Below are 21,739 nucleotides of genomic sequence, written 5' to 3' on the forward strand. Positions count from 1 at the left end.
TGCTGAAGTGTCTATCAATTTAGAAATGTTTGTCTGTCTTGCTTTCAGTTGGAAAAACAGCCTGAAAAAGTTATACCGTATGGTCGATTGCTACGCAGGCTCTTTAACTAGGTTGAAAGCAGAATCAGAACAGTTTTAGGGTGGTTTTTTTTTATGGATGATATGATCTAGTGCAGTTACGTTTTCGTTTATATTTGGGGCTCAGGAGGATGCGCAGCCTTGTAACTGTAAAAATGCTGGGATTATATCCAAATATATTTTATGTTCGAGTGCTATTCTGATATTTAATTAGCCAGTGCTGAAAAATTTGACTTTTTTGCTATCGTATTGCATCTTGACTAACTGAAGTTATTAAATACTAGAATGACTTTGAATTTTTTATCTCTTTACTAGGTTTGAAATCTCAGTCAAAAAGAGCTGTTTCATCCACCCCTCCACGTCCACCATCAAGGCGAGGAAGAGTGATGGCGGATAAAGTAGGTACCTCTTCCTCAGGAGGAGAATCTTCCAGCAAGACCATTAGTGTTCCAGTCTTTCATCTATACCATAAACTTCTACCAGGTACCTTTAATAACTCATTTTAAACTTCATAATTATGTTCTATTTCAGTCGCTGATATGTCATCAGAAAGTAGATGTAATGCTAATGGACACCTTTATCTTTCTGTTGAGCATTTTGAACTGTAGAGCCCTTCTGGGTCGGTAACAGCTTTCAACTGGAAGTGGAGCATTGTAACATCGTAGTGGCTTGACAAAAGTAACAATTATGTTGATCTTACAATCATAGAATTGCTTGGGTTAGAAAGGACCTCAAAGATCATCTAGTTCCAATCCCCTTGCCGTGGTTGCTCAAAGCCTCATCCAACCTGGCCTTGAATGCTTCCAAGAATAGGGCATCCACAGCTTCTCTGGGCAGCCCGTCCCGGTGCCTTACCACCCTCAGAGGGCAGAATTTCTTCCTTATATCTAATTGAAATCTTCCCTCTTTCAGTTTAAAGTCATTGCCCCTTGTCCTATGACTACACAACCTTGTCAAAAGTCTCTCTCCAGCTTTCCTGTAGGCCCCCTTGAAGTGCTGGAAGGCTTCTATAAGATCTCCGCAGAGCCTTCTCCAGGCTGAACACTCCCAACTCTCTCAGCCTGTCTTCATAGCAGAGGTGCTCCAGCCCTCGGATCATCTTCATGGCCCTCCTCTGGGACCCGCTCCAGCAAGTCCATGTCCTTCTGATGTTGGGAGCCTCAGAGCTGAATGCAGTACTCCACATGGGATCTCAGGAGAGCAGAGGGGTAGAATCCCCTCCCTCGACCTGCTGGCCACACTTCTTTGGATGCAGCCCAGGATACAGTTGCCTTTCTGGGCTGCAAGCGCACATTGCTGGCTCCTGTTGAGCTTCTTATCCACCAGCACTCCCAAGTCCTTTTCCTCAGGGCTGCTCTCAATCCGTTCTCCGCCCTGCCTGTACTTGTGCTTGGGATTGCCCTGACCCATGTGCAGGACCTTGCACTTGACCTTGTTGAACTTTCTGAGGTTCACAAGGGCCCACCTCTCAAGCCTGTCAAGCTCCCTCTGGATGGCATCCCTTCCCTCCAGCGTGTTGACCACACCACACAGCTTGGTGTCATCAGCGAACTTGCTGAGGGTGCACTTGATCCCACTGTCCATGTCACTGACAAAGATACTAAACAGCACTGGTCCCAGTACTGACCCCTGAGGAACACCACTTGTCACTGGTCTCCACTTGGACATTGAGCCATTGACCACAACTTTTTGAGTGCGACCATCCAGCCAATTCCTTATTCACTGAGCGGTCAGTCCATCAAATCTATGTCTCTCCAATTTATAGACAAGCATGTCATGTGGGACAGCGTGAAATAGTTTGGACTGGTCCCGGTAGATGATGTCATTTGCTCTTCCCTTATTCACCAACACTGTGACCCCATTGTAGAAGGCCACTACATTTGTCAGGCACGATTTGCCCTTAGTGAAGCCATGTTGGCTGTCACCAATCACCTCTTTATTTTCCATGTGCCTTAGCATAGCTTCCAGGAGGATCTGCTCCATGATCTTGCTGGGCACAGAGGCGAGACTGACTGGCCTGTAGTTCCCCGGGTCTTCCTTTTTTCCCTTTTTAACAATGAGGACTGTTTCCCCTTTTCCTGTCAGTGGGAACTTCACTGGACTGTCACGACTTCCTCAAATATGATGGATAGTGGCTTAACAACTTCATTTGCCAGTTCCCTCAGGACCCGCGGATGCATCTCATCAGGTCCCATGGACTTATCCACCTTCAGGTTCCTTAGATGGGCTCAAACTTGGGCAGTGTGACTGGAGCACTTGCCAGTGAAGAATGAGGCAAAAAAGTCATTGAGTACCTCAGCCTTCTCCATATCCTGGGTAACCAGGTCTCCTGTTTCCTTCCGGAGGGGGCTTACATTTTCCCTGGTCCTTGTTTGATCACTGACGCACCTATAGAAGCTTTTTTGTTACCCCTGATGTCCCTGTCCTGATTTAATTCTGTCAGGGCTTTATCTTTCCTAACCTGATCACTGGTTGCTTGGACGATTTCTCTATATTCCTTCCAGGCTATCTGTCCTTGCTTTCATCCTCTGTAGGCCTCCTTTTTGTGTCTGAGTTGGTCCAGGAGCTCCTTGTTCATCCGTGCAGACCACCTGGTGGTTTTGCCTGACTTCCTCTTTGTTGGGATGCACCGCTCCTGAGCTTGGGGGAGGTGATCCTTGAGTATTAACCAGCTTTCTTAGACCCCTCTTCCCTCCAGGGCTTTACCCCATATTACTCTACCAAGCAGATCCTTGAGGAGGCCAAAGTCTGCTCCCCTGAAATCCAGAGCAGTGAGTTTCCTGTGTATCCTCCTTGCCTCCCTAAGGATCTTGAACTCCATGGTTTCATGGTCACTACAGCCAAGGCTGCCTTTGAGCTTCGCATTCCCCACCAGCTCCTCCTTGTTGATGAGAACAAGGTCCAGCATATCACCTCTCCTCATAGCTTTCTCTGTGACTTGGCGGAGGAAATTATCATCAGTGCATTCCAGGAACGCCCTGGATGCTTTGCGCTCTGCTGTGTTGTCCCTCCAACAGACATCAGGGTGGTTGAAGTCCCTCATGAAGACCAGGGTTTGTGAACATGAGGTTGCTCCTAACTGTCTACAGAGGGCCTGATCAGCTTGGTCTTGCTGGTTAGGTGGCCTATAGCAGACCTCCACTATGTCACCTGTCCCTGCCCTGCCTTTAATCCTGACCCATAAGCTTTCGGTTGGCTCCTTATCCATCCCCAGGTGGAGCCCAAGCACTTTAGCTGGTCATTGACATAGAGGATGACACCTTCTTGTCTTCCCTGCCTTTCCTTTCTGAAGAGCCTGCATCCTTCCATTTCAACACTCCAGTCATAAGAGCCATCCCACCACGACTCCATGATGCCAATAACATCATAGCCCTGCAGGGGCTATGCTATTTATTTATGCTATTTATTCCCCATGCTATGTGTGTTTTCACAGAGGCATTTAAGTTGGGCCTCCAGTGAAGCTGACTTACTGACTGGAGTGTCTGGAATTCCTTTCTGCTGTTCTTCACGTGCTCTCAGCTTGTCATGGGCAAGCCGGGTATTATCCTCCTCTCCCTTGAAGCTTAGTTTAACTCAACTTCCTTGAAGTTTTGTTCCTTGTTTATAAACAAAATCTCAAAAACACGTCTGCCTTCACTCAGAAATAAAAGGTCAGGGGGGTTTTGTAAGTTGAGTCACATTTTCTTTTACTTGCAAGGCAGAATGGAACTGATATTTGTGCCCTGTTACTTCATGTCCTGAGTGGGCAGCCAACTTGCATTGCTCTCTGGAGGGTTGATTTGCCAGTTGAGGAATATTCATGAATTCCATAATACTTGTGTTTTCAAAACCAGCGTGTCTTAAGCATTTAGTCATGTTTTACTTATAGGAGGTATTTACTCACATTTTATCAGCTGTCTGGACAAAGCTGGTGGTGGTGATGTAGTTGGGGCATAGAGAGAGATCTCATTCCTATAGAGAGAGATTGGTGTGACGGGAATTCTTAACCTCAGATCAGATTTAATATTATGCACTTTAATATTATGCAGAAGAGTTTCTTATCTGTTTTATAGTATAAAAACAAGGAAACAGCTAATGGAATTAAGTGGTGAACTTCTGATCAAAGTCATTTTCACCCAATAAAGAACTAAATTTGAACTTACTGCAGAATTATTGACTTTGAGGCTATCCTCTGGCAATTATTAGAGGAATCACATGCTTGGATTAAACTGTCTAAAATTGATATGGTTAATGCTGCTATTTTGGAGAGGAGATCAAAACTCAGTGCCTGTGTTCAGTATCTAGCTGGTAAAGGTTGACTGTCTATTAAAGGTAACGCAGACTGTTCTGTGTTTGCCATCTGGTCGATCACACATCTTGCACAACAGCCAGTTGTTACAAAAACAGAAGCCACAGAAGGCAGAATCAGTGATCAAAAAGAAGCAGCTACGGAAGGCAGAATCAGCCATGAAAAAAATGACAGAAAACTTATTCTTCTGCACAATGGCAAGACGTTTTTTATTTTTGTTTCTTAATACACCATCTTCCACTGAAGAAGCAGGTTGCTATTAAAGACCTTCCTGGAACTTCTGTTACTTGATTAAGTACAGTCAAGATGAAATGGGCATGTGTTATTATATCATCCAACTCTAAAACGTTTCACTTCATGTCTAAGTCTACTTGTTATCAGAAAAAATTGTTCTGCCTTGAGAGTAACTTGTAATTTCGGGGAAGAACATATTCTTCGTAAAGAACAGAGTGACCAAAATCTTGATTTGAGTGATCAGTTTGAACTGTGTTGTATGTGCATTTCAAGTCTGCCTTGCTGCTGAGAAAAGTATTCCTGGCAGTGCCATTCATTTTGTCTTTCTCAGTTGTAGCCTGACAGAAGAGTAGTGAGCTATGCTTGTGACTAACAGGACTGAAACAGAATTGCAGATTTCTTTCTTTTCCACTTTTTTTCACTTCAGCTGGTTTACCTTATAATCACGCATCTTTATGCTACCACAATTCAAGGGTAGTGCAGAGGTGGAGTTTAACAGTAGGGGACAGGCAGTACCCGCTTAAAATACACATCAAATTGCAGCCTTAGCCATTTGTTAATATGCCAAGCGCTTGGGCTCTCAGCACAGAGCTGCCTTAGGGAATGTTGGCATAGTTCTTTGATGGTTGTTTTCAAACTGATGAGGCTCCTTTTCCCAAGGGAACGAATGGTAAAATTAAGGGCTTGATTTGGAGCCAGGTAATATTTAGTCTACTTGGCATCTGTGATACAAGTAATGAACAGCACCTGGACATGTATGTTAAAATAACCCAGTTATAATTTTCCTCTCTGACTCGATGCCATTGTTGTTTAGGCCAACCATTACCAGCTGAAATGACACTTGCCCAGCTTCTGACTCTACTGTACGACCGTAAACTCCCTCAAGGATACCGATCAATAGATTTGACAGTTAAGCTAGGCTCAAAAGTCATCTCAGATCCTAGCTTATCAAAAACAGACTCCTTTAAACGCCTTCACACAGAAAAAGGTGAGTGTTCTTACTTTTTTTGATATCTTGCTTTTTAAAATGCTTTTATTTTGGACAAAAATGGTTTTGATTTTTTTTGTATGAAACAGCAGTTTTCTGTAGTTTCTTGGATGATGTTCCTGAGTCGTTCTCTACAAGATTCTACAAAACGTCGTGATAAAGAACAAATTCATTGCCTGTCTTTAGGCCGTATCTATCAGATGCACCAATATGACTGTTCCACTTTCACTTTTCTTTCTTCATTGTATTATTTCATTGCATGTATACCAGTTCTCTGTAGTAAGTGTTTGTGCTGATAACCAGGGTGGATTGAGTAATGCAAGAGCTGTTTGAAACCATGTGAGTTGTAGAAACCTGTGAAATTTTTTATTGGGCGACTTGAGTACTTATATGCTTCTTTAAAAATGGGAGTTTTTCTCAAGCCCATCTAAGCAGATCTTGTAACTCCAGCTTTTAAAACCATTTTTTTTTTAACGTTTTCTAATATGGTCTGTTTCTTGCTAATATTTTTTTCTAGTTGCTTGCTATCTGCTTACTCATAGTGCTGGGGAAGGGAGGAGCTGTATCCCAGGAATCTGTTTTGAAATATTTTTATATCATTCCTTTAGGAAGGACTTAGAGGATTGAGACCTTGAAATTAAGTTAAGGTGATCTGCTGATCACCAGCCTGCTGACACAGCATGGAATTACAAAGTTAATCATTTGGCTATTTTAAGACAGGGACTTCTTTTAAACACTGTTCATTTGATAGGTCGATCTCTTTCTAGAAAAGATAAGAGAGAGAAAGAAGAGTTGAAAAAAAAAAATCTATTTTCTTGCTGTCTGATCCACGTATTTCATGATTCCATGTAATGGCTGGATATACAGATCTTTCACCCTATTGAGAGGCCTTTCTCTTTCAAATTATATTTTTGTTTTGTTAGATGTTTATTTAAATTCTAATCTTAAAATAAATATTTTTCTATTTGAATAAAACTCAAAAATCTTTAGAGGAGGTTCAGTTTAGTAGTAGAGTTGCATGTGAAAACATAAAGGTCCTCTTCAAACTTTTATAAAGTTACTAGACCCTTTTTTTTGAACTTGAGACTAATACTTTTGAAAATCTGACTTTGTCATTACAAATTCATTGATCTATGGTGCTACACAGTGGAATATTACATTCAGATGTCTCTCAATCACCACTTATCAGTTCGAAAGGTTAGTGCTAGTGCTTTTTTACTACTGCTACTGTGCTTGAAGAAAAGCATCATTTATTCGTATGTTTTTCTATATGCTTCCACACCTGAAGTGCATGACTTCACGGAAAACTTGGAGAACATTTATGGGGGTGAAATGGTTTAAGTTGGGTTATAAGAAGATTAACTAAAGCAAGTACTGGAGAAGCATACTTAAGTGTAACTCCTTGCAACAATATTTAAGATGTGAAAAGAATAACATTATATTTGCACTCATAATAAAAGATGTGCCTATACCCTTACCGATAACATATTTTTCAAGTGTCTTTTACAGAGAAACGTTCGGCCTTAGTGATCTTTCTGTGCATTGTGGGTATCTGTGTGTGTCTATTGTTTTCCTTCTTTGGGAAGGCTTACACTTTTTTACACTATAAAACATTGTAAAACAGAGGGGTGAGTCTGCCTTCAAAATCTTTATTTTAAAATTTGCCTTATCAAGGAAATCTAACCTTTCTTGTGACCTGATCAATTCATGTCATTGCAAGCAATCAAATTGTAAATCATGTTCAGCCTAGTGTGGTGGAATTCTCCATGTGCCTGATGGAAGGTGGTCCCTTGCTGAGACCAGCATGTTTGCAGACATCCTCACCCACTGTCAGTGGTGACAGGGAAAAGTTCCGCAGAGGTGGTTTCTGCCTGTATCCTTAAGAACCGTAGATATCAAAGCTGTATGTGCTGAAAGTGTTGTGGGGGGGCTCTTTATTACAAGGATTATCCTGCTTTGGAAGTGTGTGTGACCTTTTCTATTTCTCATAGTCCATCAGGTTGAATTAGGGTGAATTGATGTACATACTCCTACATATCCCTGATTTGAGCTTATTAAATCTTATACTTTGATCATATTGCTCCATAGTGATGTGCTACTCCCACCACATATCCATGATGTCCTTTTAATCTGGTGTTTCTTGCACATTTAAAAGTTGAGAGTTAGGATGGGGAAAGACACACTGCTTCCTATTCCCTTTCAAATTAGGAAAGAAAAGATTTTAAAAGATAAAGTATTTGTGGTTAAATTTATTTTTTTTTTAAAGTTTGGTTTGGTAGCTGCATGAATTATGCTTTAATGTGCTTCTGTGTTTTTACAAGTATATAATAAATGATTGCATGTGTGTATACAAACATTTTAAGTATAATCATGGCATTTCACCTGGGTTTCAGACTGCTCACAGCGAAGAGATACTGAGACCACTTGATCTATGCTGCCTTTTGGTGTGGGAATACTTTGAAGGCTTTGAGGACCACTGCATTATATTATTTAACAACGTATCTGCAATACAGATTTTTTAGATTAAACATATTTAATATTCACTGTGAAGTCTGCCTGTGCTAATGAGCAAAGAGGGTTGATTTTTGGCAAAATGAATTGTGGTAGGGTTCTACATATACAACCTATGTGCATCAGTGTATAAAATGATTTTTTTTTTGTCTGTTGTACAAGATATTAGGGTGCTTAGTCATAAACTGGGAGGATGGACGCTAGTAGAAAGTTAAAAATAGAGATCTTGATCTTTTTTTTTATGAGGAAGAATAGAATTAAATTTCACAGCTTTGGCAGAAGGCATTTTGACATATCACAGAGAGGAAATGTGGCATCACAGAGAATGATAGGTGTGGTGAGTGATAAGGATACTACTTTATGGATGGTGAGGTAAATGATGGGGAAGGGGAAACTAAAAAAAAAATTATTCTTCAGCATTTTTGAGGAAAAAGCAGGACTAATTATCTTTCCTTTCTTCAGCTATAAACTCTTTATCAGAGAGTAAGACACCTATTCTTACCTCCTAGATGAAATACAGTGTTAAAAAATGTTGTACTTCCCAAGTTAACAAAATCTTAAAGGCATAGATCAAATTCTAATAAAACATAAAATTCTAATAATTAACATGTAATCCTGTGTAAATAATCCCGAACTGTGACATGGATCTGCCACCACTGACAAAAGGTACCAGGAATACTTGTATTTTCTTTTTATATTCTTGTACTCATTCATTTCAGGTTCTTGACTCAAGTTTTGCTTGAGAAGGAACTGATACTTTTGAAGTCCACTTTTAAGTGAGGATGAAGAAATAAACACAATATTGATGATGTATTAATTTCTCTTGCCTCTGTGTTTTTGTAGAGCATGCAGATTTACTGGGACCTTGCCCTGAAGATGAAGCCATCAGTCCTGGGGATGAATGTATGGATGCAGTTCTAGATGAATCACTTCTTGAAACCTGTCCCATTCAGTCTCCACTGCAAGTTTTTGCAGGAATGGGTGGATTGGCCCTTATTGCAGAGAGACTTCCTATGCTTTATCCTGACGTAATTCAGCAAGTGAGTGAAAAAATCAGTGTAGGAAAACATGCTAAGAGTGTTTGTTTGTTTCAGGACAGTATTTATCTCGTGTTTCTCTATGGTTCAGTTTGATATGCAAGTTATGTGAGGAGGGTACCTTAAAATAGGTGAGTGCGTAACTCCACGGCCCAGTCCAGCTATACGTGCTCCTTCCCTATACGTGTTGTAGACTGCTTGAGTAGCCATGTCCTTGTGGAACAAATGCATGAATTCAGTGTTGCTGCTTGCCTCGCTTCTGTTAATTCTTGCAGGGTGCACAAACATAAAATTGCTGGTGTACTATAAAGCCATAGAATAATGGAATGGTTCGGGTTGGAAGGGACCTCAAAGGTCATCTAGTTCCAACCCCCTGCCATGGGCAGGGAAACCCTCCACTACACCAGGTTGCCAAAAGCCTCATCCAACCTGGTCTTGAACACTTCCAGGGATGGGGCATCTACGACTTCTCTGGGCAACCTGTTCCAGTGCCTCACCACCCTCTGAGTGAAAAATTTCATCCTTATATCTAATCTAAATCTGCCCTCTTTCAGTTTAAAGCCATTGCTCCTTGTCCTATCACTACACGCCCTTGTAAAAAGTCCCTCTCCAGCTTTCCCGTAGGCCCCCTTTAGGTACTGGAAGGCTGCTATAAGATCACTCCGGAGCCTTCTCTTCTCCAGGCTGAGCAGCCCCAACTCTCTCAGCCTGTCTTCATAGCAGAGGTGCTCCAGCCGTCGGATCATCTTCGTGGCCCTCCTCTGGACCCGCTTCAGCAGCTCCATGTCCTTCTTGTGTTGAGGACTCCAGAGCTGAACACAGTATTCCAGGTGGGGTCTCACGAGAGCAGAGTAGAGGGGCAGAATCCCCTCCCTTGACCTGCTGGCCATGCTTCTTTGGATGCAGCCCACGACATGGTTGGCTTTCTGGGCTGCAAGCATACATTGCTGGCTCCTGTTGAGCTTCTCATCCACCAGCACTCTCAAGTCCTTTTCCTCAGGGCTGCTCTCAATCCATTCTCCGCCCTGCCTGTACTTGTGCTTGGGATTGCCCTGACCCACGTGCAGGACCTTGCACTTGGCCTTACTTGCTTATCAATTAATTGCTTATGTAAACCCTCAAAGACTGAGAACTGAATTTCACTTAACCATAAACCAAAGCAGATTATATAATTTTATTTAAGATGTATTATTATAAATGATAAACAACTATATAATCTTAATTATCTTTATAGCAATAAATAATATATCTAAAATAAATTTTTATAATAAATAATGTATGTTATTTATTTGTATAGTTATTTATAATTATGTATAGAATTTCTCTGGAGGCACTGATAGGTGTTTCAAAAGTGTCAGTAGTGGCATTAGTGTGGAATTACTCATTTGACTGCTGTTCTAGGTATACAATCTTTATTAAAAAGATAAAAAATGACCTGTGAATTTTTCAGATTCCGTTTGACTATATTTTTTAATCTTTTGACTGGTACTGCTAACAGGAAAGATTGTGAATATTCATTCCTTTTGAAATTAAGTTAATCATGAATTAAGAGTACTGGTAGTGAGACCTGGTAATTAGCATGAATCTTTCGTAAATGGTTCTGCGAAGATGTTTTAGAGGTCTAGCATCAAGCCCGTTCAAAAATTAAAAGTTAAGGAAATGTGTTCACATAAATAATTACTGTATTTCAATACCCAAGAGAGATAACTTGTACTCTGTATTGAAGAAGACTGATTCAAGGAATTCTTCAACAGATGAAAAACAGCTTACAATGATGAGAAATTCCATCCCTTTTTTACCTTCTTTTTCTATAGTCCTGGGATGTTACTTTCTTTTCACAATTTTTAGCTTGAGATAGAAGTTTGCATTCAAATGCTGAATAAGAATTCTGTGATCCATAAAAACAAATTAAGTACAATAATACCAAATATAAGATCGAGAGTGAAGACTGTTGAGTTCTCCAGATTCTTCATTGTTTAATTTTATTTTTATATTTCTCTAAGTCACTAATACTTTTGATTCTCTTAATGTGTAGATGATTGAAATAAATGCAGCTAAACATGGCTTTGACTTCTAATTAGGAATTTAGTATTCTGAATAAATTCTGCAAGGGGTTTTCAGATTAATCTTTTCCAATTTAGCTCAGCCTGGTGATAAATACTAAAATTTAAATATGATTGCATCAGTTCATCTGAATATCATAAAACCCTCAAACTTCTGTGGTACTTACTTGTGACAGGGACCTGGGTGTCATAGAATCATAGAATAGTTTGGGTTGGAAGGGACCTTTAAAAGTCTAACCCTCCTCTAGTGAGCAGGGACATCTTCAACTTGATCAGGCTGCTGACAGCCCTGTCCAACCTGACCTTGAATGTTTCCAGGGATGGGGCATCTACTAGCTCTCTGTGCAACCTGTTCCAGTGTTTTATCACCCTTACTGTCAAAAATTTCTTCCTTATGTCTAGTGTAAATCTACCCTCTTTTAGTTTAAAGCCATTACCCTTTGTCCTGTCGCAAGAGGCCCTGCTAAAAAGTTTGCCCCGATCTTTCTTATAAGCCTCCTCTAAGTACTGAAAGGCTGCAATAAGGTCTCCCTGGAGCCTTCTCTTCTCCAGGCTGATCAACCTCAACTCTCTCAGCTGTTCTTTGTAGGTGAAGTGTTCTGTCCTTCTGATGATTTTTGTGGCCCTCCTCTGGATCTGCTCCCATATCATGCCTTCATTTTAACTGAGTGTATGACTGTTTCCTGGGGAATTGTACAACTATGACCACCTTAAACTCTGATTCCCATCATAATGCCTGACTGCATAGTCCTCTGTGCAGTGTTAGTTCATAGAACAGAACTATAGAGTGTTGCATTAGAGCATAATAGTAATAAAGCCTGCCAAATCAGTCAAAAGCCTGAAAGGGGCACATAAGTTCCTACAAGACTGCTAAGATACCTAAATTTCTTCTTAGTTTTTAAAGGTATTATGATTAACTGTTCTCCTTTTTGCAACGTATAATTAAAAATTAAGTGCTTAAGTTCACATTCAATGTTTAATGTTAAAAAGGGCCGTTTCTTAACAGTCTGATATATAACCTAATCTTTGTATTGTTTTTTTTCAGTGTAACTTACGTCTCCTACGCCTCTGGATTTTAAGCAACACATTTTAACTGAGCATTTTAGGTTGGCAAAATACAGTTGCTTGCTTGTGTAGGCAGAACTTTCTAGAAACTGTATTGAAAATGCAACAAGTATGCCCTTTTTAGCCATTTAACCTGATCTCTGTATCTGTCAATGGTAGTGTATTTCATGTGATTTTTAATGGTGTTCTGTATTAAGATTACCTGTCCTTTTGATCCTAATTTTAATAACATTTTTGCTGAGGTGATGAACTGAATGACTCTCAAATCTTTTTGTTGTTTTTGTTGGTTAAGGTGAGCACTCCGGTGGTTACATCGACCACGCAGGAAAAGCAGAAGGACAGTGATCAGTTTGAATGGGTTACCATCGAACAATCAGGGGAATTGGTGTATGAAGCACCAGAAACAATTGCTGCAGAACCCCCACCGATCAAGTCAACAGTTCAGACTATGTCTCCCATACCCGCGCATTCTTTGGCTGCCTTTGGTTTATTTCTTCGTCTCCCGGGCTATGCTGAGGTGCTGCTAAAAGAACGGAAACATGCTCAGTGTCTGTTGAGATTGGTGTTGGGAGTTACAGATGATGGTGAAGGAAGTATGTGCTGCAATTACTATGTTTCTTTGTAGACCACGGCTAGATCATTTTACTTAAATTTATTTACACTGTAATGCTTTTAGCAGGAAGTTAGAATTGGTTTGTGCAGAGCTGCGATACTAGCATCTTTAATAGCCTGTTATCTCTAAATATTAAATTCTGTCTGGCAAAGTTTTGTCACAATCATCAGCATTCAAGTGTTCTCATCTAGATGTCAGAGTAATTGTAAAATAACTGCTGGTTAAACTTAAAATGGCACTGTCAAGATGACAGTGCATTCAGACAAGAACCATCTGAGTAGCTGGATACGCTCAGCTAATTGAGCAAACATCTTATCATTCTGAAACCAAATGCAGAATAGTGTGGAAAGGAGCATACCTACAGCTGATGTAGAATAAACTGTTGAATAATACTGTTTTAGAAAAGGAGAGAAAGATCTAAAGATCATAGTGATCAAATTAGTTGAGCCGGAGCTCTACCTTAATGTTGTGAGTTCAGAGGGAGAAATGGGATATTCTCTGATGAATGAACAGATGAGCCAAGAGACAACTTTTAGTCAGTGTCTTTGCAGCTGAACCTGGAATTCTGCATATAGTTCTAATATTTGTATTTCTTAGCATTTTGAAAAACTGTAAGAGTGTATGTGAAAGATGTTTTAGTACTTTTAAGACATTTTATTATGACTTTGAAGAGAACGCTGGTTTTTCTATGAAGCAATCAACTGCAGCTAGTCTCTATTCAGCATCCTGTAGAGTGGTTGACAACGTGTAGCTCATAAGACCGAGAAACTAAGAGTCTTACTGTCCCTTCTGTTTATCTTTTTATTTCTCTTGTATTTAGGTACAGGACAGTAAACAAGAACAAACTGGATAACAAAAATTCCTGGCTGCTTACTCCCACTTAATTTGAGTAGTAGTTAATTGAAGGACTGTATGCAGTCCCTCAGATTTTTATGTCCTCGAGTGGTTCCAGTCTCTTGCTATTGCAAACAATTTTTATATACTTGTTCTTTTTTATATATATATAAAGAGATCAACTGGGTTGCTTTCTTTTTTATGTGTGTGCGTCCACTATTGCTATTGGAATACAGTTCCAAAACATCATTTTCCTGATAGGAAGGGGCTGCTTTGATTTTCAGCCTAAACTCAGTTATATCCAGTTTGTGCCCATTTATCATTGTTCCTCATCGTAAATAGCTCTTCGTTTTCCAATGCATTTGTTGACAGGAATTATATTCCCTCTTAACCTTTGTTTTTGCTGGACAAAACAGCCACTTTCTCCATTTCCTAAGTCAAATGTCTGAATGCAGCTCTTTACAGAATGTGGGATCAGTTGTACACAGTAGTCCACTTTAATTCTCTATATAAAGCATTAATGTTTTCCTTTTCTGTTGGAAATGCATCTTTTCATACATCTAGAATCTCTTTACTTCCTCATGTAATATAAAAAGCTGCACTTAAAAATCTATGGCTTACAGACTAAAGATGGATTCAATTGTCTGCAAAGATAAATCATGAGCAAATGTTTAGATTTTTGTTTTATTGGTCTCCTTGTCATTTGGCTACACCTGCAGTTCTGGAATTCTATTAGATGGGCTTTTTTCCAGATGTGGACAGTTTTATTTATGAAGATCCCAGTCAGAGGGCTTTCTGCTTCTTTCTTGTTACTGTCTTTAAGAAGAGTATCAGATAGATATTAATTAACTCGTGTGTGTATGTGTGTGTAGATACATATGCATACAAATATAGACATACATATTTGTAATGTATCTCAGTTTAGACCTCTGGATGACGATATAGCTGATAAACTCTAAGAATGAGGGAGAAAATAATATAAATATACTCAAAATAAGTAGCAAACTTCTGAACAGCGTTGGCTATTTTGAAGTATTTTTAGTATTTGAAGTATTTTCAGTTGTCAAATATCTCTATTTACATATGCACTAAGAAAGGAATGTGAAATGCATTGTTAAATACAGAAAAAATTGAAACAGTTTCCTGAATCTGCGAATGTTGCATTAATAGGTCACTCTATTATTTGAAAAGAAGTAGTTTTTATGCATAATGCAAAAGGGTTAAAAATTTAAAATAATTCTACAACAAAATACAAAGATGCAGCTCATCTAATTAAAATTATGTTAGTATTTCACTATGTATTCAACTTGAATAGCGTCACTTCTTGGATTGTGTCAGTAACCTAATTCCAACTTTAAGAGCATGAATATGAAAAAAAATCCTACCTTATGATCCACTACAGCTCCTTATCAAATGAACTACTGTTAGCTGACCATGTGCACTCTTTAACTTGCTGCAGCTGAAATGTTCAAAAACCCCAAAAATAGTCTGAGCCACCTTTGTTTTCCTCATTCAGAAATGCAACCTGAAGTGCAGTCAAATACAGAAATATACTCACTATTACTCGTAAACAAAGTTTTGTCTCGGGGAGTGGCTAATCAGATTTTATAACTTTGGTTCTTAACCAAATCCATAAAGGAAATAAATAAGCAGTATTTCTACACTCTTGCTGCAAATTTTTTGTGAAGAGAAACATAATATTAGATAGCTTACTACATGCGAATGCTTAAGTCCTTACTAGATTTATGTATGTGTTGTTTATAACCTATTGCAGAGATTAACAGGCTGTGTTGAACTGTTGAAAGAAAATGTGGTTTTGATGATGTTGTTCTTCAATCTAGGTCATATTCTGCAGTCTCCTTCAGCAAATGTGCTTCCAACTCTGCCCTTCCACGTGTTGCGCAGTTTGTTCAGCACTACACCGTTGACCACTGATGACGGAGTACTGCTTAGGCGGATGGCACTGGAGATCGGGGCTATACATCTTATCCTCGCTTGTCTGTCTGCTCTAAGCCACCATGCACCAAGAGTGCCCAACTCTAGTCCCAACCAGGCAGAGGTAAACTTAGCAGCACGATAATTGCCACTGAGAAGTAATAAGAGTTGTAACTACAGAAAGGAAAATAATCTCATTGTTTTCATTATAGTCTGCAGAGTTGGAATTTGAATGAAGAACAAAAATAATTAGAAAGTACTTGATTAAGTAATTGTCCTTTCGTGTTGCAAATAAACATAGTAATCATGAAGGAAGGCTTGTCATGAGGCATTAAGGTGTAATCAGTTTCTTTCACAGGTCCTTCTTTTTCAGTGCATGAGAGGCCTAATGCTAAATGGATAGTGATTCTTTAATCCTCGTTAGATAGTGTGACCTCATTACCTTATTTAGGTAATTAATTCATGCTCTAAACTCTACTGTTTAGAGAGTAGATAGGCTACAAATTATTTTCTCTTAAATGCTTCAGAAACGTAAATGAGTTGTGAAAATTAATGAATTAATGCAGTGTTTGGGTTTTTTTTAAATATCCTTTTTATGGATGGGGAAAAGAGATGTAAAGACAAAAATTTTTCATAGTCCTCAAGATCCCAAGTGAATCTCCAAAATTAAACTTTTTTAAGGTACTTCCCATGTTATACCACCCTCTGTTCAGAACATGTATGCCCTGGATTTTTTTTAGGATTATGAGTTGCCATTTCTGCATAACATACCAGTTGTCTATAAAAGTGTTTTAAAAAAAATAGTGACTTGCCCTCTTGCAGCTTTGTTGTGACAGAGGCTTGCATGAAAAAGTTCCTGGTGGCTAAATATGGCTAAGTAGCTGCAAAATACAGGGTTGTCTGTATTTTAGCAACACTGATACTGATGAGGGGTTGAGCAAGGAAGAGATGAAGCTGTGCCTGAGAATAATTCATTTTAATGGCTAGTCAGACTTAAGGGGAAGCGGAGATATTTTGCTTCTAATGAGGTATCAGGCTGCAGACACATTAACACCTTAGCATTTTTGCGCTTTTGGAGGGAAAGGGCAACCATTAATTCTTATCTCTACTTCGGTTTTACTATGACCCCTTGAACAGCTTGCTTTCTCAGAATTCATATCTATCAGGTGATAGATGATAATTTGAAGCTAGAGATCCATCAGGCCTGCACTGGGACTTGTATTTCTGAGGCCAGGCTTTCCCTCAAGTGCTGTAAGTCAGTGCTCATGACAGTCCTCTTGAGTGTTAAAGGCACAACATGTTCATGAGTGATGTAGTGAATAATGTCTACATGAGAATAAACACACAGCTATTTCATCACTGAGATGCATTACATTTCCAATGTAAAAGTTAAATGGTGATTCCAGACTACTGTCAGTATGGTACTTCGTAAGTGATAACTTTTTTTACCATTGCAGTCTGTTCATTAATAATTTCTTTTCCTTCAAGTGTAATCTTTAACAAAGTCACTGAAGAAGATCTGATCAGAAAATGGAACTTTTCAGAGCCCTAAATTAAATGTTACAAATTAAAGTTGGGCACCTACTCACATGACCTGATTTTCCAGTAATGCTGTGTCTCAGAACATTTTAAGGACAAGATATTTTCCTCCTCTTATCTGAAGAGGAAATAGGGTGTGTTTCAGTGACCCAGAGATCATGTGTGAGAGCTATACATGGAACTTACACCTCTTGCTATTTTGGAGCATTTATTCAAAATCAGCACATTCTTGAGCGTTCTAACATTTCAACTGTGCGCTTTAGATAACATTTCTATTCCCATCTCCTTCATCTAATTACGTTATTAAACTTCACTCGGTGTTAAACTAATAATTACAGAGCTGTGATGTTTAGCATGATATTGATTAAGTAGCATTTTAATACCTTTCATCATTTAAGTAGTGACAGTATCTTAAAACAGAACAAAAATGGGCTTACAGTCCTAGTCAAATTGAAGAATCACTTCAAACAATTTAGCGCTGACCTGTACAACTACTCCATGTATATGGCAGAGTCTTTCCTGTCTAAAGCTTTGAATTTCACTGGATCTTGATAATATCTATATAAAGATAATAATTTGGGATTACATTCTTCTGCAGAACAATGGTTTTCGAAAGACAATGTTCATAAGATGAAAAACATGAAATTATTGTGACTTTTTTTTTTTTAACTTAGCCGCAAGTGTCAAGTACACACAACAGTGCATCAACAGAAGAACAGCAGTTATACTGGGCTAAGGGTACAGGCTTTGGAACAGGCTCTACAGCTTCAGGATGGGATGTTGAACAAGCTTTGACTAAGCAAAGACTAGAAGAAGAGCACGTGACCTGCCTTTTACAGGTGTGTAATAGTGAAATTTTGATTAACGATAGGCACCTAAAACACTAGGACTGGATAGTAAAAACAGAGCTCGTAGTTTTTCAGTCATATATCAGAGTAATTATGGTATTTGGGGCAAAAAATAATTTACAACCGCCTGTCTACCTGAAAAATTATATGGATCATATTTTGAGTGAGGCTGTTTTCAAACATCACTAGGCTGCTGCATAAAAAAGTCCTGCATGGGTAAGCCTGGGTGACAGTTCTGAATAGATCGTGACCCAAGAAGCGTTCCAGTGTATTTCCCTGGAGCTGTCATGTATCTCTGTAGACATCGCTGTGTTCAGTCAAAAGTGAAGACTGTCCATTAACGGAGGAGGATGTGGGAATAGGCATTTTGTTTTGTGTGCCAATTAATCTTACCTGTTCATTTCTCTTATGCTTTTGCTCTGCTTTAAGGAAATGCCCATAGCTGTTACTAGTTAGTGTCCAGGAATATGTTATGCTAATATAACAAAATCTCATTCAGACATACTATAAAATTGAGAATGTCAATTAAATTATGATAGTAAGTTACCAGTAAATATCCAAGTCTTAATAAAACTCTGATACCTTCCAAATACCTCATGCTAAGGACAATAAAATCCTGCATAATTAAGCTTTTCAGTCCATTGTGAAACGCGATGAACCCCTGTTATCTTAGGACAGTGTAGGGAAAATGAGATTTTTATCTAGTCATCAAAAATTTCATTCGCAGAACTGTGAGCTCAAATGCATTAGCTAACCTTACTGCTGGGGTAAAGCACAAAGGAGACGAAATTCTGAAAATGCCTATGCTCTGCCTGATGAAGGTATCATTTTGATGTAGTCAGTTATTTTGATCAGTGTAGATTACAAGGCACAAGTATCACATTCCTTGCAAAAGCAAAACAAATAAAATTCGAAACAATTTTCCAAAGTAAGAAAGAAAAATCACCTGAATTACTCTTGGCGAAGCTTCTAGGTCATATTCTGTATTATGCCATGCAGAGATTTAGCTGTAACTGTGATAAGTCATGAGGTAAGGAGGCATTTGCTGTGGGCAGTCAGCAATTGGAGGAAGAAGTAGAAAACCCTTCAGCATTTTGGTGAAGATGTCAGTCAGATGTACAGCAGACTTTTCCTGGTCTTTCTTCTAGAAAGGTTGTTTAGAAAAATTCAGTTGTATAGAGTGCTGATAAGATGTTGCAGCAAAATACCATGGGCACTGGGCTTAGAGCAAAGAGGGAGAATGGAAGAAAGGAGAAGAGTCTAAAAAGGTGAATAGAGCCCCTGAGACTTCAAATAATACAGCCTTTCAAGCCTAGAAGTTACTTGATTTGAGAGTACAATGGCACAAGTCAGACCCATGGAAGTGCATTAGGCTGTACGTCTACAATACACGGGAAGGACCTGTGAACTCAGCCGGAACTACCCTTGGGACCAGCCGGTGTGCCATCCCGAGGTGACTCCCCCACCCTCACCAAGGGGAAGGCTGTGCTTTCTTTGTCAACTGAAACAAGACCCCTGCTCACAAGTGGTTGTTCCAAGTAACTGACAACAACAGTAAGTTGTTTCATCTGTAAACCCTGAAGTCCCACTCAAAAGGAAGGTACAAGTGTTTTTAAAACATTTGCAGTTTAAAAAAAAAAAATCTTTTTTTGCTAGTGGGTGTTCTGAAGTGAATGGGATTGATCAGCTGTGTGTCTCAGTGGTGTGAGCTGGCGAACTGCTGCTTTCGGTAAATCCAGCAATTTTGCCAAAATTCATATTAATTGATCTCTTAAAGTCATTCAGAATTATAATAGCTATTCAATTTTAGAATTAGCCAAAGTTGAAATCGTAATCTAATAACTATATAGAATTTCTTCTGAGAGATCTTTGAGACTGCTGAAATAAATACCAGTACTGAATTAGCAAAATAGCTAGTGAAGTATTATGGTGTATTCCTCAAGGAATGAAAGTCAAAGTTCTTTTCCCTTTAAATAAATCAGGTTTTATGTAATATTTTTATGTATTTCAGGTTCTTGCCAGTTACATAAATCCTGCAGGGAGTACATCAAATGGAGAGACCCAAACAAGCCATGAGGGAAGAGGACAAAACAGCAGTGCTCTTCCATCCGTTCTCCTAGAGCTGCTCAGTCAATCTTGCCTCATCCCAGCGATGTCATCATACCTCCGCAACGATTCAGGTAATGTGCCTCTGTCTCCTTCTAAATCAAAGTTGGCTTACTTGTGTCAAATAAGTTTTTATATAAACAATAGGTAGTTCTGGCTAGCTTCAGTACCTTTGCCAGTTTAGAATTCTACTAATGGAACATTCACTTGAGCCTTAGAAAACAAAATTGAAATGTTTGTTTGGTGTGAGTTTAAACTTTATTCTTTTAATGTCTTTTTTAAATTTGAAATTAATTCTTAAACTGTTGAAATTAACAGGAAAATAGTATTTCCATCTGAAAGTTTGTACTTGGGAGTACTGGTGGACGAGAAGCTCAATATGAGCTGGCAATGTGCTCTTGCGGCCCAGAAGGCCAACCGCGTCCTGGGCTGCATCAAGAGGAGCGTGGCCAGCAGGTCGAGGGAGGTGATTCTCCCCCTCTACTCTGCCCTCGTGAGACCTCACTTGGAGTACTGCATCCAGTTCTGGAGCCCTCAACATAAGAAGGACATGGACCAGTTGGAGAGGGTCCAGAGGAGGGCCACGAAGATGATAAGAGGGCTGGAGCACCTTTCCTATGAGGACAGGCTGAGAGTTGGGGCTGTTCAGCCTGGAGAAGAGGAGGCTCCAGGGTGACCTGATAGCGGTCTTCCAGTACCTCAAGGGGGCCTACAAGAAAGATGGGGAGAGGCTGTTCAGGAGGGCCAGTTGTGATAGGACAAGGGGTAATGGTTTTAAAATAGAGGGAGGTAGATTCAGATTGGATATTAGGAAAAAATTTTTTACCATGAGAGTTGTAGAACACTGGAACAGCTTGCCCAGAGAGGTGGTGGATGCTCCATCCCTGGAGACGTTCAAGGCCCGGTTGGACGAGGCCCTGAGCAACCTGATCTAGTTGGAGATATCCCTGTTCCTTGCAGGGGGGTTGGACTAGATGACCTTTGAAGGTCCCTTCCAGCCCTAACCATTCTATGATTCTATGAATTAAGCAAATGCCTGTGTAGAGGTAATGGCAAAACCAGCAGACTGGGTTTGTGATTTATGTTCAGTCGTGCTAGAGGACAGGCTTTAGTGTGAAAATACTGTAACCATTTTTTCTTCCGATAACTGTCACGCTGAAGTTTTTAAACACTGCCTTAGTCTTAGGTTGAATTCTTGTTTAGTTGCTTTATAAGGATGGATTTAATCCCAAAGTAGCAGAAGTTGTTGTTCCAAATCTGAATAATTTGGGTTTGGACCCTTATTTTGCTTGCCCTGGTTTTGAAGTACCTGCTAAATGTCTTGTCACATTACTGGTTCTCGTGAATGCTGGTTGTAGGGTGTGGTGATGTTAATTTCTTGAAACAACGTCATAGCTTCTTGTTGAGTTAGACACTATATTTTATCTCCGGTGTAAAAGAGAAATCATCTGTCTCTTAAGTATTTACAAAGCTACGTAGGACTAAAACAAGAAAGTGGCTCTTTTAGTCTGTGGTAACTAGGGCATTACATAATCTTGTATGATGGAATGGAAGTAGTTCAAAAAGTCTACTGGGGCCTTGTGGTAAAAATAAAAATATG

At 39.4% G+C, this 21,739-nt stretch overlaps 1 protein-coding gene across 4 annotated transcripts in view; it reads left to right on the top strand.

The window, feature by feature from the left end:
* BIRC6 (baculoviral IAP repeat containing 6) overlaps nucleotides 1-21,739 on the top strand; it is a 199,147-nt gene that overhangs the window by 124,445 nt on the left and 52,963 nt on the right. For 3 of the 4 annotated variants that reach the window (XM_086631641.1, XM_086631642.1, XM_086631639.1), the window contains exons 59-65: nucleotides 394-561; nucleotides 5,415-5,588; nucleotides 8,943-9,139; nucleotides 12,557-12,857; nucleotides 15,553-15,770; nucleotides 17,860-18,024; nucleotides 20,045-20,213. In XM_086631641.1, coding sequence (XP_086487767.1) covers nucleotides 394-561; nucleotides 5,415-5,588; nucleotides 8,943-9,139; nucleotides 12,557-12,857; nucleotides 15,553-15,770; nucleotides 17,860-18,024; nucleotides 20,045-20,213 — 1,392 coding nt within the window. Of the gene's footprint in view, nucleotides 1-393; nucleotides 562-5,414; nucleotides 5,589-8,942; nucleotides 9,158-12,556; nucleotides 12,858-15,552; nucleotides 15,771-17,859; nucleotides 18,025-20,044; nucleotides 20,214-21,739 lie in introns of all 4 variants that reach the window. The other variant, XM_086631640.1, reaches the window with a different exon arrangement.

This window comes from Tauraco erythrolophus, chromosome 2 (assembly GCF_009769465.1).
Source record: "Tauraco erythrolophus isolate bTauEry1 chromosome 2, bTauEry1.pri, whole genome shotgun sequence".
Taxonomy (NCBI): Eukaryota; Metazoa; Chordata; class Aves; order Musophagiformes; family Musophagidae; genus Tauraco; species Tauraco erythrolophus.